At 39.8% G+C, this 19524-nt stretch overlaps 1 protein-coding gene across 4 annotated transcripts in view; it reads right to left on the reverse strand.

Annotated features, from left to right (window-relative positions):
• Positions 1-18468, reverse strand: part of LOC114246833 (uncharacterized) — a 29528-nt gene extending 11060 nt beyond the window's left edge. The window contains exons 1-15 of one of the 4 annotated variants that reach the window (XM_089739068.1): positions 18409-18468; positions 18004-18202; positions 15535-15684; positions 15042-15102; positions 8847-8933; positions 8026-8126; positions 7162-7682; positions 6651-6769; positions 6229-6297; positions 3640-3742; positions 3224-3373; positions 2678-2756; positions 2480-2595; positions 1379-1611; positions 1027-1189 (exon numbers count right to left, since the gene is read on the reverse strand). In XM_089739068.1, coding sequence (XP_089595194.1) covers positions 1027-1189; positions 1379-1611; positions 2480-2595; positions 2678-2756; positions 3224-3373; positions 3640-3742; positions 6229-6297; positions 6651-6769; positions 7162-7682; positions 8026-8126; positions 8847-8933; positions 15042-15102; positions 15535-15684; positions 18004-18202; positions 18409-18419 — 2162 coding nt within the window. In that variant the 5' untranslated portion in view covers positions 18420-18468. Of the gene's footprint in view, positions 1-1014; positions 1190-1378; positions 1612-2479; positions 2596-2677; positions 2757-3223; positions 3374-3639; positions 3743-6228; positions 6298-6650; positions 6770-7161; positions 7683-8025; positions 8127-8846; positions 8934-15041; positions 15103-15534; positions 15685-18003; positions 18203-18408 lie in introns of all 4 variants that reach the window. The other 3 variants (XM_089739067.1, XM_089739070.1, XM_089739069.1) reach the window with 3 other exon arrangements.
• Positions 18469-19524: the final 1056 nt, after the last annotated feature.

Consider the following 19524-nt stretch of genomic DNA (forward strand, 5'->3'; position numbering starts at 1 on the left):
CAAAAGTAAATATTTAAAATTTTACACTACTTTAGAAAATAATCAGTTTTTTTTTGAATATTTTACATTTTCAGAGATGTGCCCTTTTCGAAATTGCATATTCAATTATATCCTACTAGCGGCCCGCTCCGGCTCCGCTCGGGTCTTTAACAAAAATCTCAACGATATTTGACGTTGTTTATTTTTTTCAATAAAATAACACTTATTGCGGCACAACTATAATAGTTAGACATGTGCTGTCGCGACACTTTTTGTAGATAATGATGTGTTCTGCAAAGTCGTAGTACATTATTTTGTTCTATCATCAATAGTTTTCGCAGGGCACGCGATGTAAAGAATATTTTGGGTAATTTTTTTTACATCTTAGGTTTACATTATTAGAATTTTAGTAAGGATCCCTAATTTTTTTCCAAAAAAATTATAGCCTATGTTACTCGGAAATAATGTAGCTTCCAAACAGTGAAAGAATTTTTCAAATCGGTTCAGCAGTTTCGGAGCCTATTCAAGACAAACAAACAAATCTTTCCTCTTTATATTATTAGTATAGATTCAACACCAGCTGCTGGGTTTTACGGTGAGCTTTCAGATTGAATACAAGCTCACGGGATGTGATTGTTGAAACGGGGGGCTTTATGGGTGGTACGGAAGCAGTCTGGAGTCTGATAGGTGACTCTGCCCCTCCAAATCTATTGCATGTTAGTATAAATATATAATTGGCAAACCCGATTGTCTACCGCGTGACACGTTGTTGAAAAGTTATCGTGCACTTTTTTTCCTAAGCCGATGGTCTTGAAAGATCATATCAGTGTAAGCAGGCCTGACGTTGTTGCTAACACTGGCCCTATAGCAAGAGCCGTGCTTCGTAGAATCTACCATCGGATCGGAAACGCGACCCACTGAGAAGATCCGGCGAGAAACTCAGTGGGCTGTGTCTATAGATTGATTTACGATGGCCGGTGCTTGAAGAACCTAAAAGCACCGTTTAGTGGACCGGGAGGATCCGTAATGGCTTACATGGGCACTGACTTGGCCTTGAACCGTCCGGTGTCGTCGTCGTCGCTGAGGATCTCGTCGATGTCCTCGAGGATGAGGTCGAGCTCGTCGTCCGTGTCGGTGCGCAGCGGGGGCAGCGGGGGCGTGGCGGGCGGCGGGGAGGGGGACCCGCCCGGAGGAGGGGGGGTCAATGTCTCTGTCAACGAGATTACACTTTTAAGATGGGAGTTAGATGTACCGTCCATCAAGGTAACTTGAGCTTTCCGTTTAACATTAGCCGACTTACTCGAAATATAAATATACATTACAGGTGGTAGGACCTCTTGAGAGTCCGCACGGGTAGGTACCACCGCTCTGCCGGGGGGAGCGCGATGACATCACTCACCACAGGTGGAGTTGACCTCAGCGCCGTCGTCTCTGGGCGGGGTCCGTTCCTTCGCAGCCGGAGGTGGTGCTCTTTTTACAACAAGCTCGGTTTTCCTCTCCGGAGATTTCTTGGTGGTGTCCGGTTTAATTTCCTCTGAGCTGGTCGGCTGGTCCACCCGGGGGACCGGTTTGAGGGGTTCTTCAGATTTTGGAGGGGTCGTCTCTTTGTCTCTGCTGTCTGCATCTTCCTTACTGCAATGATTGAAAAATTTGTAGGGCGGGGCAACCGTTGTAACTATACTGAGATCTTAAAACTTATATCTCAAGGTGGGTGGCGCATTTACGTTGTAGATGTCCATGGGCTCCAATAGCCACTTAACACCAGGTGGGCTGTGAGCTCGTCCACCCATCAAAGCAATAAAAATAAAAAAGATTGAAACAGTTAAAGTAAACCAGTTTGCGGTTGATGTGTACACACATCACCCAACGGTGAAGTCAAACGGTTCATTGTAATGCAATGTTACAATTATCTCAGTAAAGAACCTAGTGTCACCACTACCCCGGATCTGATGGAGCCAGTACCTAGAGCGCCCCCACACCTAGCGGAAGGCCTACTTGCCCGTTTTTCTAGTCTCGCCTTTTTATTAAAAGATTTTATGACCTGATAACTAAGACCTTTAAGTCATATCGTAACATTATTTACTGAGATTTTTTCAGTGGACTTTTTGGAGGACCCCGAGAAGTTACGTCCAGCAGCTTTGTTTCATTTTCCCACTTTTATGCACTTTCACAGATATTAAACAGTTAATGAACCACCGTTATTACACATTTAAACCTGAAGAAACACTAAATAAACAAATTAAAACAAATCACACAATTTCACTCCTCAAGTTTCCGTCAGTTTTTCTAGTCTCGCATGTTGGTCGAGGGTCGCCCTCCCCACACCGGGGGGCGACCCCCCACACCATCTGTGTTCCCTACTGTTTGTTACTCATTACGTAGCGTCTAACAGCTGATGCAGTAGGGAACTGTACGCAAACCGACCAGCACAAACAGACACTCTAACAGAAAGCATTAGTGGGCACGGCTGGATCGCTCTCCGCTGGTCCCGCGCGAGTACCTCTGCGGCGGCTGGCGACTGAGCGCCGCGTTCCTCCTCCTCCTCAGCTCCTTGGCGCGGAGCACCCTCTCCCTCAGGGTCTCCTGCTCGCGGACCCGGCGCTTGTACTCCGACTCCTGCAGAACACAACCAGTGAGAGCCAGCTGATGGGGCGAAGTTACCGAGCCAAGGCATCTAGTATTAGTGTCGACACGGTACCTCGTCGTTGTCCCTGGGCCGGCGCGGGGGGCTGCGCCGCGGAGAGGGGGGCCGGCGTGGAGGGGACGGAGACCTCATCCTGAATACAACATTTACAGTTTACATACAGATGGATCGTACTTGACTGTAGCACGTAACAATCACTACATAGTACAAACAAAAAAACAAAGTCGCTTTCTCCGTCCCTATATCCCTATGTATCCTATGTATGCTTAAATCTTTAAAATTACGCAACGGATTTTGATGCGGTTTTTTTAATACATAGAGTGATTGAAGAGGAAGGTTTATATGTCATTGTATAATAACATCCATTAAATAGTGGAGAAATCAATAATAAATTAGTTTCCGAAGCGAAGCGAGGGCGGGTCGCTAGTATGTATTACTATGTATTAAGTATAGCTTCGCGTTTCTTTTGTTCATATAACAATTTGCGAAATTAATAATATGTATTATCTGAAGCGAACGAACGTGCTTACGGCTCACATGATATTAGGCTATAAGAAATATTATGCTTTGTATATTCTGTAGAATAGATAGCTAACTAACCGTCTCCTCAGGCCAGCTCGGTTGGCATTGATGAACTCCTCCTGCCTCCTCAGCAACTCCTCGTCCTCCCCCGCCCTCCCCCTGCCGCCGCCCCACCCCGGATTCTGCGCTAACTCATTCTCGATCTCTATGGTAGTATTCTCGATGTACCTGCGCAATATCAAAGGGCATACTTTAAAATAATTGATATCGACCGCATGATCTAGATCACTAAATTTTTATTCTTCGGATCAAAGGCTCCGTTGGCCGGACGTCTGGTTACAGTTTGACAACGGTAATCCCCTAACCCCTCTGATTCTAATCTCAGGGGGGACCTCGTGGGTGGTTCGACCCCGGTCCATCAATAAAAAGGTCTCAATTCGCTCAGTAGCCGCCCTGCTCGACTCTATAGCAAATAACGTATTTGTTTGCCGTACCTCTGCGGCGAGCGCCTGGTCTTCCTGCCGGCGGCCCGCGCCAGGGCGTCCCTCTGCTCGGCTATGAACCTCTCCGCCGCCTCATCGATGTCCTTTATCGGACCTGGACACAACAAATCATTAACATTACGTCGGGACATTCAAACAGACACGTGCAGTCGAGTGCATGCTAATACTTAGAAGTGGTGCTTCTGTGACTAAGAATCTCTGAGAAGTAATACTTCTGTGAAAGCCATTGCTGCAAACAAATACTATAGTGCGATAAAAAGCATAATCAAAACCATTTTGCAGAGTTACACGTAAAACTATTAAGTTCTACTGAATGTTCCACCACGTCAAAGTATAATTTTTCGCCAGCGTCATTAGTGCTGGATTCAAACCCACAGGACACAACTGGGCGCGTCTTTGGCCGATGACTAACTGAGCTTAGATCATAAGTTAGAAGCGGAGCTAGAGACGTAGCAGTTAGGGTTCACCAATCACTGAACTAATTGAAAATCGAATAAAAGGCAATTTGATATGAACGTTTTTATAACGATTTTTAACGCACTATAATTTGCTAAATATAATAAATAATAAGCCAAAAGTGAGGCGCGGGACAGAGTCGAAACGGATCGCGTGCTTACATTACACAACAAAAGTAAATCTATAGAGCGTGTTACAAAATACCCCGTAAAAAATATAATTAATTATCACAGCCAAACATTTTGTCAACCCTAGTAAACTGTCATGTCAGGGACCCAGATTATTTAACAGAAAAGCAAGTACGTACCTATTTTACCTAATAATTGTCTACTTTAATATTTTTCTATTCTTCATTCATAAATGTTTACTACCTCAACACAAGGATGTCATTATACTCAAGTACTTGTCGCACTTGTCAAAATGTTTGTCGTTACGTGAATTTGGTAGAAATACAGGTACATTCTGCTTAGTTTATTCTTTAATTATACTGAAATAGGGTTTGCACATCAGTAAAAATAAAATTTCTTTTTTGAGGTATATTATACAGCGTTACTATGGTTCTTAAATATTGTCAATGGACTCGTTATAAGGCGCCATTTAACCTTCTTTCGGCTTTACGGGTAGTTTTGTAACACCCTGTATATATGTAGGCAAAGACAAAACATACGTATCCATTATCACATCAGTGTGCTTAATGCGAGTTTTTTAACGTTCTCGATAATGTAAAAGTTAACTCAAATTCCTAAGGAGTTGGAAAGTTTTATTACGTTTGCCGCTAGGGGCGCTGTTAAAAATTCGCACTAAGCACACTGATTGTCAATTGTTTTTGGTTCAGTGACGAACTTCAGTGTTACAAATAAAAAAATCGGAAATCGTATTTTTTTGTTATTGAAATTTTAAAGAAAGGTAAAAATGACTGTAAACCTTAACGTATCAGTAATTATGGTCGAATATCGATTATTCAGCGGACACTAGTAGAATATTAAAAGCGAATATTAAATGACAAACTCATGCTGCACTCTATAAGACAATTTTTATTAAACATTAATTATATGATAAAATGAGTATACTATGAGGAGCTTACGACACTACACAACAATCAAAGATTTGGCGTTACAATTTAACCTACAAAGGCTATTTTGAAATTATTCACATTGTTTATTTTTATTGCATGGATGGGTGGACGAGCTCACAGTTCACCTGGTGTCAAGTGGTTACCGGAGCCCATAGACATCTACAACGTAAATGCCGCCACCCACCTTGACATATGAGTTCTAAGATCAATTATAATTATTGTACAATTTATCTAACTATTTACCAGCAAGCCAAGCCTCTATCTACGCCATAAAGGCCAACCAAACTAGCTCATTCTATAGCTAGTGTGTGCTACAAATCATTTAAAAATCAACTTGCTTTAATAAAAAACAACTCATACTTGTATCGTTCAGTATAAACTAACTTAAAGCAGGATATCACGATCATATAAACAGCATAAACTATATTAAAATTTCGTATCAAAATCAACCATGCAGACACAACAACAAAAACGTTAAGGTTCGTTCACAACTAAACGATGTTTTTGTTTTAAAATCAAACGAAAACCAATTATCAATTTAATTTTAATTGAGATTTTTCACTTGTCGTTCCTGAGATATGATGATAAGGTAGGAGTTTCGATAGCGATGGCATAACAAGGCTTAATTTAAAGTTTGAAAGGTAAGTTTTCATGTAGTGAAACTTTATTACACTGACAGACACTGTATTATCAAAGACGCGACCCAAGCGCCCCCTACAGATAGCGGTGCTATGTTTTTTCCTCCGCCTATTCACTGGTAGCCTATGAGGCTATTCCAGCTTCCCGCAGCAGGGTAGGTAAGCTCGTGGGCTCATCCTGAGAGAATTAGCTAACACTGGTCCTAGCAAGAACATTGCTTCGCAGAATCCAACATCGAATTGGACGCTTTTAATAATGTGACTCGGATAATTTACATTATAAACTACATTACGTACGTACTAAATTCACGTTATAAATTACAATGATCGATTTTAAATAGCATAAAAATGATTTATTCCTCGACGTGACATCGTGAGGTGTGAACGAACCGTCTAATCAATATAATTTACCGGTTTGATACGGCGGCGGACTTCGGGGAGGCGATTTTTGTATCCTAGTCGGTATGTACGCCGGGAACCCTATAACGCATTACACGGTTTATTGGATGCTGGATATTGTACAATTGGATAACTGGATATTATATAACTGGATTGGTTAACTGGATATTGCATAGAGCACTGGACACCGCAGCGGATATACATTTATCTAATAATTATGGTTTCAAGAACAAAATCAATATTTTATAAGTAGATCCGAGTTCGGGGCTCCGGGGGACCGTGTGGGGTATAGTGGGGCACGGTCCCCCAGTAGGGGTAGTGAAAGGCCTGTGGGGGAATAGTGGGGGGACCGTGTGGGGGTACAGTGGGGACAATGTGTAGGAATAGTGGGGGGCCGTGTGGGGTATCGTAGGGGACCGTGTGGTGGGACTGACCTTCGAGCGGCGGCTGAAAGTTTCCCTTGAAGTGCGGGTTAATGAGCACCTTCTTGCCGGCGAGCGGCGGCAGCACGGGCAGCATGCGCACCTCCTGCCGCGGGGGGGCGCGCGCCGACCTGCCGCGTTATGGGGGTTGTTTTAGTTTGTTCGTTTACTGTTTCTTCAGGTTCAAATGTGTAATGCACAGCAAGTGCACAAATGTGGGGCAACGAAGCCGTAAGGCCATTGGACGTAGTTTTTAGAGTTCTTCCAAAAAGTCCATTAAAAAAGTCTCAGTATTCATTCTTTTATTTTACTGAGACTATGTTTAATTCCATTTCATTTCGTTTTTATTTTAAATCTAATCCCAATCGAGCAGTTTCAAATTAATAAGATAAGAACGAATAAGATGTGGCTTAAAATTACCTACAACGGCCTACAACCTGAAGCCTTAAAAACCTCTCTGCAAGGTCACAAAATTATAATAAAAAAATGATGTGGTTAATAGATGAAGGTCGATCATCCGTACCTGTAATGTTGGAGTCCACGAGGCTCGAAGTGTGGTCTGCCCGGACCAAACTGTCCCTCCATGCTCGGCCTGAAGAACCTCGGGGGATTCATTCTGAACTCCGGATGTGGTGCTCTTTCCGGGGATATCTCTGGTGCCAGCATGGGAGGAGGCAACTCTTCCGGGCGCATGGGCCTCATCTCCGGTCGGACGATACGGATATCCGGCGGCATGTCGGGCCGGACCAGCGGCCGGATCTCCGTTTGAATAGGACGCGCGTCCAGTTGCGTCGGCGGTCCAACGTCCGGTTGATTGGGTGGCCCGATTCCAGGTGGAACGGTCGAACGGATATCCGGTTGGATGGGTGGGCGGACCTCCGTTCGGATAGGAGGACCTATCTCCGATTGAACGGGTGGTCGAAAGTCTGGTTGGGTTGGTGGGCGAATCACTGGTTGGATTGGAGGCCGGTTTTCTACTCGTATTTGTGAGGTGTTTGGACGGACCTGAGGCGGCGGGAAGGACACGCGTTGGTTAAATTTAGCCTGAAAAATATAACATTTTTAATGACAATTATTACATTTAATCATTTACACAATGACAAGCTATTACTGCAATTTAATGACGTAACTATCATATTATAAATAAACTAGCTGTACCCGTCCGCTTCGCTGGGCATTTAAAATTAACATTATTATTTCTCACCCCCACAAAGATTCTCATCATTAACGCCCCCGCAACTGGTGTAGGGAGTCCAACACTCATATAAATATTAGCCTATCCATTAAGTACATGTATTTTCTACATGGATACCAAGTTTCAAGTCAATCGGATGCACGGTTACACCACTGTAGATTTATATATTAGTATAGATGGTTTTAAACTGACCCGATGTACATAATTTGTCCGGTAAGGATGCGAGTGCCTGGTGTACTGGGATCGAATCCACGGCCTGCCGCGGAACGAACTGCGGGGTATCACCACTTTATCTGCAAACGAAAACTAACTTTAGTGTCATTTAAATAACATCCAAGGTGTCCTGATAGCTGATTACACAGAATCAGAGTAAACGGTACATAGTTGGACAGTAGACAATGCTGTATTGGAAAATAAAAAAAATCCAGGCCATTATTTTTTTATTTTTTTTAATAATTAGAGTACGCCTTCGGTGCGACCGTGTGAAAGGCGCGTGACGTGTGATGAAGCGTTGTGGTGTGCGCGTGACGTGTGGTGACATTCACGTTACGTATGGTGACGTTCCCATGACGGATTGTGACGTTCGCGTGACGTATGGTGACGTGCAAGTTACGTATGGTGATGTTTGTGACGTGCGTATTACGTGTGGTGACATTTGTGACGAGTGTGGTAACTTTAATAAACGGCATTATTGAAAAAAAAAATTTGCGTCAGTTCTGAATAATCACGCTTGTTGTGGACATAAAAAGATGTATTTACTAACTAAAACGGTATGTATTTAGGTGTCATAGTCTTAATTCAATGACCGATCCATCCCACCAACCAATCAATAATGTGCCAATCAATATCCAATTATTACCATTCAATATGGAGTTATAATATTTACAATACCCATAGACTGAGACTCATATTTTATTATAATTTCCACCGGTTCTAATTTAAAGATTTGTGATCATTGAAAATTTTCCCAATAAGGATATTTTTGTTTTATATAGAAGCGTGTGTGTGCTCACCTAATGTGTCCGGTATATCTCTGACTTGAGGCATCCTCTGTGCGGGGCTACGTTCTGCAATGAATCTCTGGCGACCCATCTCTACGTCTAAAAATTAAGAAAACTTCATATAAAAAAATTTTTTGACTCAACATTTTTTTACGCAGCAGTTTTTATTGCAAGCCGCAGAGCTAGGTACGACCATCATGTCTATTTCTGTTCTGAAGTAACCATGTTCTAGTTTGAAGAGCAATACAGCAATTATACAATGTAATTGGGATTTTAGCCTCATATACTCCTCATAAAATATACTCCAGTAATGATGGTATATGAGATTCTTTGTCAATCATGCTAAAAAAAAAACCTGAGAGTATAACATCTTCTACCTACACAAAGAGCATTCAAGATTACAAGTAGCTGATAAAGTTTTTTTTTTATGATATTTTTTCCAAATTTTAAACTTTAAATGGAAATGGCTGTCCTGTTAAGTTGCAAAAATGTAGCTTCAACCTCCTCATAGAAGTGGAGGGTGTTTGATGGTTAGCACATGCGAACGATTTTTCCTTTTAATTTTTAATTGTTTGTATTTTTGGTTATATTTTTTGCTGCCTATATCTATCTGTGTTTGTTCTTCTTGTTGTAATTGTCAAATTTTGTGTGAAGCCATAAGGTAAGTTTTCATTTATTTAATCTCGCATAGTCAATGCGGGCCGATCATGGAGGTTGACGATCGACCCCCTGGCCGTCCCCCAGATCCTAGTTTAACCTGGAACGATGAGGGACAACATCCTCAGGGTGATTTTACATACTCACCAGTCCTTACTGTACCATTAACTAGTTTCGAGTCGATTGAAGCACATCATCGTAAGCGAGCTCTCGAAACCAACAATGATAATGATCTTGCTTTGTCTACTTCCAAACAACAACGACCGTTAGCACCTAATAAGTATAGCCGCGAACGCTATTCTGCGAGGGATGTGGCTCCATTTTTGGTCCATGTTACTCGTATAGAATCTGACCCGAAATCGGGAACTACCCTCCACCCCATTAAGTTTGGACAGATGATGATCAAACTTAATATTAAAAATGTTCTTCCTGATGGAGTCAAAAAAATAGGTCGGAATAGGATTGCTGTCCAGTTTAAATCTCCAGAGGATGCAAACTCATTTTTGGCCAACAAAGAATTGTTAGAAAATGGATACTCCTCATTAATCCCGACTTATAATATCACTAGGATGGGTATTATTAAGGGTGTGCCTAATGACTGGTCAGAAGAAGAGATAGCTTTAAATATTAAGACACCATCTGGTTGTGGCGGAATACTGAAGGTGAGACGCATTAATCACAAAGTTATTACTGATGGGGTACCAGAATGGAAACCTACTTCCTCTGTGGTTCTTACATTTGATGGTCAGACCCTCCCAAAACGTGTCTTTTGCTGCTTCAATTCCCTCCCTGTAGATATATATTATTTCCCTACTGTACAATGCTTTGGATGCTGTAAATTCGGTCATACAAAAACTCAATGTCGCTCAAAGCCCCGCTGTTTCCGCTGTGGTGATGAACACTTTGGTGAGAACTGCACTAAAGAGGACCCAACTTGCTTTTATTGCTCTGGACCTCACTGTGCTAATAGCAAGCAATGCCCTGAATACCAGAGACAAAAAAATATTAAAGTTGCTATGGCCCAGAACAACATCTCATATGCAGAAGCATCCAAAACATTCCCTACTGTGTCAAAGTCCTTTGCTGATGTTTCAGCATCAGTCCCTCCCACAACTCATATTATTCCTTCAGCCCCCTCGTCCTTACGTTTCCATCCTCAGACTTCCTCTTCCTCCTACAGAAAAACGATCCTCCAGAAGCCTAAAAGTCATGCCCCTCACGTCCCGGGCTATGATCAAAGAACCCATAGAGCTATTACTAATTCCTACTCTTTTTCTCCCTCTACTAATGGCTGCGCTCTCAGTAAAAATTCTTCTCCTTCTGAAGATATTCCCTCTAGTGAAATCTTTTCTCTAATTAAACTACTAGCTTCTCTTTTAACTAAAATTAACCTACCTGACCACGTTGCCAATGACATAATTGACACTATTTTTTCCCACCATAATGGATCTAAATCTCTTGCAGTGGAATGCCAGGAGCGCCCTCCCAAAAAAACATGACTTTCTCCATTTAATCAATTTATATAATCCCGCAATCTTTGCAATTTCTGAGACGTGGCTCTTGCCACATCTCCCATTTCACATCCCAGGTTATAGCACCTACCGTGATGATCGTGATGACGGGTATGGTGGTGCTGCTATACTGGTCAACAATGTCTTCCCTTCTTCTTCTCTTTCTCTTCCTCCTCATGGAGCCGAGATTAATGCCATTGGTGTTAACATCATTGGTATTAATTTTATCTCCATTTATTTCCCTCCTTCTGTCCCTATATGTATTCCTTTCCTAAGAAATTTATGTATTTTATTGAACCCAATTATTCTTATGGGAGATTTTAATTGTCATCACTTCTTGTGGGGATCTGACCATTGTGACGCTTCAGGTACATATTTGGCAGAGCTAATAGATGAAATAGGGTTATACGTCCTTAACGATGGATCAGCCACTAGACTCCCTAGACCGGGTCAAAGCAGAAGTTGTGTGGACCTAACACTGTGTTCATCCACTCTAGTAAATTCCCTAGACTGGAAACGTCTTAATTTAACATACGGTAGTGATCATTACCCTATTTGTTCTACCTTTTCCAATAGGTCTCTCCCCAGCAAAAATAGAACTCCCTTATTGCAGTATCGCATTACTGACGCCAGGTGGGACATTTACCAACAGAATCTAGATAAAAGAATCCTTTCCTTTCCCCAAATCTCTTTTGACAATTTGGATGCTTGTTTGAGTTTGTATTCAGATTCCATTTCAGCTGCTGCAGATCTGAGTATTCCCTTGAAAAATTCATCTTTGGGAAAATTATCTTCTCCTCCCTGGTGGGACAGAGAATGCACAGACCTTATTAAATCCCGGAAGGAAGCTGAATTTAATTACATCAAGAATATGACCCTCTCCAACCTTCGGGAATTTAACAGAATAGTGGCTAAATCCAAGCGCACATTCAAGAAAAAAAAGTATGAGAGTTGGAAAAAATTTTGTTCCTCTCTTTCACCTTCATCCCCGTCTTCCCTAGTCTGGCAAAATTATAAAAAATTTAGACGCGGATGCTTCCCTCAAAATTCTCCCAATATCTCACGGAGCATCGCCCTACAATTCATTAACAGATTGGCTCCTGCCTATGCTCCTCTTGTTGATGAATGTCCCTCATTGGCAATTAATATGCTCGCTGTTGATCCTTTAGACGAACCTTTCTCCATAAATGAGCTAAATTCTGTACTTAAATATGTCCAGGACTCATCTCCTGGCTTAGATGGCTTTCCCTACTCGTTTTACAAAATGTCTGGTCAACATAGTCGTCAGTTCCTTCTAAATTTAATAAATACATGTTTTAATTTTGGTTATATCCCTGACGCTTGGAAATCTCAATTAATCATCCCTATTCTGAAGCCAGGCAAATCTCCTGATAATCCTGATCACTACCGTCCTATTGCACTCTCCCCTGTAATTGGTAAGATCCTTGAACATTTAATTAAAAATAGGTTGGAGTGGTATGTGGAAAGTAAGGGAATGATAGCAGACTCTCAGTTTGGATTCCGAAAGGGGTTCAGTACCTTAGATAGCATCGGCACCTTTATTTCTGATACGCGAATTGCCTTCAGTGAAAACCGGTCGGTTGTGGCCTGTTTCCTAGACATTTCATCTGCATACGACAATGTTCTTCTTTCCGTGCTCAGAAGTAAATTACGTGAGCTGAGTGTTCCGGTAAAGATACAACGTTGCATATGTAATTTTCTGGCAGGCCGTACTGTTAGCGTACACATCCCTGGTGATCTTGTCCACACATCCAGGCTGCTCTGGAGGGGTCTCCCCCAGGGTTCGGTGTTGAGTCCCTTGCTGTACAACATTTATACATCTGATTTGCATAGGTCACTCAACATCGGATGCCATATTTTACAATATGCAGATGACCTGTGCATATATACAGCTGTCCCATCCATAGTTGACGCTGGCATATCCATGCAAATATCCCTCAATTCTCTGAATCATTGGCTTTCTGCTCATGGACTCCAATTGTCAGCCTCTAAGAGCTCTGTTGTGGTTTTCTCTCGTAAACGAGTTATACCAGATGTACATCTAGAAATTGAAGGATCTCCCATCAAGGTCGAAGATAATGTGAAATTTCTCGGCGTCGTCTTGGACTCTAGACTATCCGGTATCGCACATTTTAATTACACAATTAGTAAATGTGAGAGAAATATTAATATGTTGCGGGCTCTTGCGGGTGTTTGGTGGGGTGCCCATCCTATCACATTAAAACTCATTTATAATGCTACAATAAGAAGTTTATTGGATTATGGCTCTTTCTTATTAGACCCTTGCAACAAAACAGCATTAGCAAAATTGGATGCCATTCAATCAAAGTCTCTCCGCATTATATTGGGTTGTATGAAGTCCAGCCCAAGCAATGCCCTGCAGGTGGAGAGTGCCGACCCACCTCTTATCCTTCGCAGGCAGTATCTTGCAGATAGGTTTATAATTAAAGCATACTTCCATAAAAACCATATGATACTGCCAAAACTCATCCACCTAGATAGATTATATGGGAACGTAGATTACTGGAAGTATAAGGATCCCCCACTTATTTTGAATTCTTTTAGGAAGATCCGTATGATTGAGGAAAGAACTCATGTCCAGCAGTGTAATAGATTCCCCATGTATGACTCTCCAATTGAAGTTTTAAGCTTCATACCAAATCATATTGCGTCCATTGACTTGGACAAGGAAACTGTTGAGGCCAATACACAATTCTTGTCCATAGTTGAGTCCAGGTGGCGAGATTATCACAGGTTTTTTACTGATGCTTCGAAACTTTCATCTCATAGTGGGACGGGTGTCTCAGTTTATTACCAAAATTCCAACATTTTCCTTCAATTCCGGTGCCCTCCGGAAACATCTGTGTTTTCTGGGGAATGCATTGGTATTTTAGAAGCCTGTCAGTTTGTTTTTTCCCATAGCACTATTACAAGGGCAGTTATTTTTTCAGACTCTAGAAGTGCCCTGGACGCTATCGTCAAAAACCCTTTCAGGGATAAACTCCACAGTTCAATAATCTCTGAAATTAAAAATTGTTTGTTTTCATGCTCGAAAAAGCAGATCGACATTATCTTGGTATGGATTCCTGGCCACTCTGGCATCAGAGGTAATGAGATTGCTGATTCATTGGCCAAAGCTGCAATCTCCAGCAGCCTAGCCGACCTAAAACATCACTCTGTCCAAACTTATGATTTACTCCATCTTGCTAAGTCTAATTTAAGTAAGTCATGGCAAGCCTACTGGACAGAGTCCAGTAAGACGAAGGGAGGCTTATATGCTTCAATCCAACCCACCGTTCCTACAAAACCATGGTTTTTTAAATTCAAAAAGATTTCCAAACCTGTTATATCTGTGCTCTGTAGAGTTCGTTTAGGTCATTGCTGTTCTCCGGTATTTCTACATAAAATTAGAATACGTGACAATTCGTTGTGTGAATGTGGTTTGGACGACGGCAGTATAGATCACATTTTCCTCAATTGTCGCTTGAACAACTCACTCATATGGGACCAAGTTATTAGCGAACTGAAAATTCAACGGCCGGTAAATGTCCGTCACCTCCTCTCACTATTCCCAGACTCCCGTATTATAAATGCTTTTATTAAGTTTATAACTACTAACTCTATAAAATTATAATTATATGTAGTGCATTATTCTCTGTACATAATCTTTATTATAATATGTAAGTTTATAGTAACATTAAATTTGTGTTAGTCCCAGGCAACATTATTATTTCCAAAATGGGATACTTTTCATAATAAAAAGTGTATTTAAATAGCTCGACAATGTTCCATGTGTAGCCATAACACGACACTGGCAGAAATTGCTGAAAGTAGCAGCAGATTGCCATTATATAAAAAAAAAAAAAAAAAAAAACCTCCTCATAAATATATAAATATGCTCTTCATACTAATTATACAAAAGAAAAGCTGATTAGACACCAAAACGAAAATAATAGATTAAAACACTGTAACTAATAAATAAATAAAATAAAATAATAAATAATACATTACAACTCACTTGCAATTGGTTGATTGATTTCAGAAGGTACAATCTGTGGCGACTCAACTGGTCCAGCAGGCTGCAATAAGATGAGAGCTATGAGAGATGCATCTTAGCACCTACCACTTCACAGGGGAAATAATTGAATTAGTGCATTGATAAAGTTTAGCTACCAGTTTTAGAGTTTGAGGGCTGCAGCAATCACGACATATCTGTATCTTAAAGTATTTAATATCTCAGACAATACACAATTTTCTAGTAAACTGACCTCTCAATTTCGGCTTGACAATAGGTGATATTTTGGCAATTTTCTATATATTAGAGTGGCCTTGGAAGAAAGTATGCTATGAGAAACATGGTAGTTCAATGGGTTAAAACTCGTTATTGGGTTTGGGGATTCTTTGCTAAATGTAAATTTTGTTTGTAATTTTTTATTTATTTATTTGAACACTAAGTAATTATCTCAAAGGCTTTCTTTATCCAACAGCAAACTAATTTGTCGTTTACTCACAATAGCTCGAGGAACTGTTCTTTCTGGGTCATATGCAGGCTCATATGGAGCATATGTGCAATGTCCGTGATCTGTAGGCTGGTTTGGTACCTCAACTGTTATGTTTGGAACAACACATTCTGGTTCAACAGCTGGCTGGTACACCAAGGGCTGTGAAAACCACTCATTTATATAGACCGTTTATATTTTTATATTCTAGAATGAGTAATACTAAGCGTGATATTTAAATGTTTTTGTATTTAACTTCTTTTATCTCAAAAATATAACACAAATTTTGGAACATTTTTGAACAATTCTACTATATATAGACTTCGAACTATAGATCGCAATTCTTCTGCATACCTTGCCTGTTATGACCAAAGTCACTTGATCTACAGTCTGTATATTAAATGAGGCTTTCTTGGGAAAGTACACATGGTGGGGCCCACGTCCTTCCACTGCAGTGCTTTTGGAAGAGATTTAATTCTACGAGACAGCTGAAGCGTTGTTTGGGAAGGTATGCAGAAAAAGGACCAGAGGCAGAACCCCAAGTCGCTAGTCGGACCAGATACACTCCACTCTCAATACTTCAGTCCACGTTGCTATCCACACCGGATCCGAGGATAGGCAGGAATGGTGCAGAATAATACAGGAGAAAGTTGTTAGATAAGGCCACGACCCTCAGCATTGAGGATTATCGATGCAAGATCGCATTACCGTTCCCCAAGCAGAGAACTTAAGTTATGCAATTTCTACAAGGCACTAAGTATATCGATCTCATTACGAAGTGAGGAGATTGGAAATAATTTTGCTTAAATTTGCTTGACTTAAATGCTGTGTAAAAAGACTTTAATATGGGTTGTGTTCAGCATTCAAAATACAATTTAAGTATTAGATATTGTACATGACCCATTCTGTAGAGTTGTTTTTGGCTAATGAATATATTTTTCTATCTATATTTTGCTAATCCAAAACGGTAGTTTTCAAGTTAAACTATTGTAGAGGTTCTGGCAGTGTGAGATATAGAATTTTCTGTTTCTTTGTCGTTATTGTTTGGAAGTTTACTGGTAACTGCATTTTGTGATTAATGATGCCCTTTACGCTCCTTTTATACAGATTTTGATACTCTCCCAATCATCAATTATTACTGATTATAACAGCATTCTAATATACTTACATTGCTCATAAATTATTGATTAAAGAATTACATTAATTAATTACCAACTATAGTAGAAGTTCTGTTTAAAATACTTGACACTGGCCAAATGCACGAATGGTGCCGAGCCATAATTAAGAAGAAGAAGAAGAAGTTCTGTTTATTTTATCACTAGTTTTGTCCTGTACGAAATTTAATTGTTTTGAATATACAGTAAAAACCGTTTACTGCGACATCATTTAGAACCAAATTATAATAACCTAGATCAAAGGTCCCGGCTGAATGCTATATGACCGCCTTATTAAAAACATTGCTTTATACGACATTGCTAATAACAACATACCTCATAAAACGACCACATTTAACTAATATTTTGGAGAATTAGATCTGTTAGAACGACCAGCTAAGCTGTATTGTAAATAATTTTAATAGGTATCCACATTTGTCTTCAATGGCTATTAAAATCAGGAAAGAAAACAATAGGATTTAGTTTAGTGTTAGGGTCTTTTCTAATTCTTAGAAACAAAACACGTGCATGCAGTAGAGTCAAAGCCCGCTTCTTCATATCTCTTCAGTTAGTTTGTTACTTATCTATACACAAGACTCACCAAAACTTTGTGGAGTTATTCGTGAAACTTTCAAAATGTCGCAAAGAAAAATTAATATTGAAGAAAAATCGAATATGATATCCAAGCTAGAGAGCGGAATTTCAAACAAAGACTTAGCAAAGGAATATGGTGTATCACACTCTACAATTTCAATCATTTGGAAAGAGCCATGACGATACGTTAATTAACATCCAATGTGAATTACAAAATACATATCTATGCACAGCAGAAGTGTTCCAAACAGACCAAAACTACAGATTTTATGCTCACAGAAAAATAATATACATTGTACTTATGTGTAATAAACTAAATGTACATAGTTGAATAAATATATTTTTCCAATAATTCCCTATCTATTTGTTTGTATTTGCACAATACACATTAAACATCACCCGTTGTTACGACTGAATATGAGCAGTCCCTTCGATGTGGTTATAACAGATTTTGACTGTAATAATATTTCACTTCCAACTTGTATGGACATATTCTTTGAGACAGTGCTTAATCAGAGTAATTTAATATAAATGGGTATACTATTTCACTGAAGAAAAAATTTAGCAAAACTAACACAGGAGACTATTGAAATTGAACTGTTTTGCAATTAAAATATTGTTTGAGTAATTGACGATAAGTTATTTAGTAATTTTTCACAAACTGTTTTGTATTATTTTTCTTCTGAAAATAATATAGACAAATGAAGATAAAAGGCGTCAATTATTTAGTCACCTGGTTATCCTCTCTGGGATGCGTAGAATAGTCGCCTGATTGAATAAGTATTTCCCGTTCATTGTATGGTCTGATTGAAGTTGGCACATTTTGTGGACCACTTTCATAATCATCAGCTAAGAGCAAATCCTCCTCCTCATTTCCAGGATTGAAGTCAGTCAGGCTTTCACCTCCGAAGTCATCATCTAACCAGTCTTCGCTGTGGAGTATCAACAAAAAATATTGATTTTGTTATGAAAATAACACATGGATGAGCGTCACTCGCGTTAATCGAATTAAAAAGTTCTGTGAAGTGGGTTAAGATAAAACATTTTTGAAAATTAGTGCTTCTTTTAGAATATAGATAGAGCCTATACTAAAAATAATAAAAACTCAATATTTTTGTTATTTAAAGAAATAACTAACTTGTCCGACATGTTGTCTAATTTCCAGGTTTTTTTTTCTTTTTCACCTTAAATTTTGTATAATCTGTATCATAGATATTTTTTTCGTACAATATTTCCTTACCAGGGTAGGCAAAGGAATCTAAGCCCATACAGCGTTGTCTGTTGTATCATAGATAATATTGATTCATATATTGAATTGATATATTGAAGTCGTCGTGGCCTAAAGGATAAGACGTCCGATGCATTCGTATGTAGCGATGCACCGGTGTTCGAATCCCGCAGGCGGTTATATGTTCACGATTGACTTCCACAGTGAAGGAATAACATCGTGTAATAAAAACCAAATCCGCAAAATTATAATTTGTGTAATCACTGGTGGTAGGACCTCTTGGGAGTCCGCACGGGTAGGTACCACCACTGAGACCTTAGAACTTATATCTCGAGGTGGGTGGCGCATTTACGTTGTAGATGTCTATGGGCTCCAGTAACCACTTAACACCAGGTGGGCTGTGAGCTCGTCCATCCATATATGCAATAAAAAAAAATAAAAAAACCCAAAATGTTTGTAGTTCGCCTAATTAGTTTCGTCAGGCAATAGGAACCCATACAGCCAATTCATTATGGTACATCCATGGAGTTAATAAGTACCTACAATAGAATAGTAACTCTATGGGTACATCAGATTTATTTTTATGTCAAAAACAGCGCGTCTGAAAATCTGGTCATAAACTACAAGTTATTCATTTAACTAAAACTGCAAATTTTTGTTGTGAAGCAATAGTGTGTTTCAGTTTGAAGTGCCGTTTTATTACAGAACGGAAACTTACAGTCCTGTCTTAAAATCGGTAAGACATTCAATTTTTTGTTTATGAACTCCGGTGACCATGAACATCTGGTAGGCCGTTTTTATTCGTTGAATACAGTCGAATTTATGAATATCAACAGGCTGGGAATTAGCATATAGATCACTTAGAAACTAATGAAAGTCTCGTCCTATTTTATTAAATTATAATTCTATGACGATTAAGGAACTTAATTTTTTATATGGAGATTAAATTGACTTAGGTCGGTAAGATTTAGATTTTATCTCTCTCTCTCTCGTCTCTTGAAAAACAATGGTTTTGAAGGATAGACA

This window comes from Bombyx mandarina, chromosome 28 (genome assembly GCF_030267445.1).
Source record: "Bombyx mandarina strain Sakado chromosome 28, ASM3026744v2".
Classification (NCBI taxonomy): Eukaryota; Metazoa; Arthropoda; class Insecta; order Lepidoptera; family Bombycidae; genus Bombyx; species Bombyx mandarina.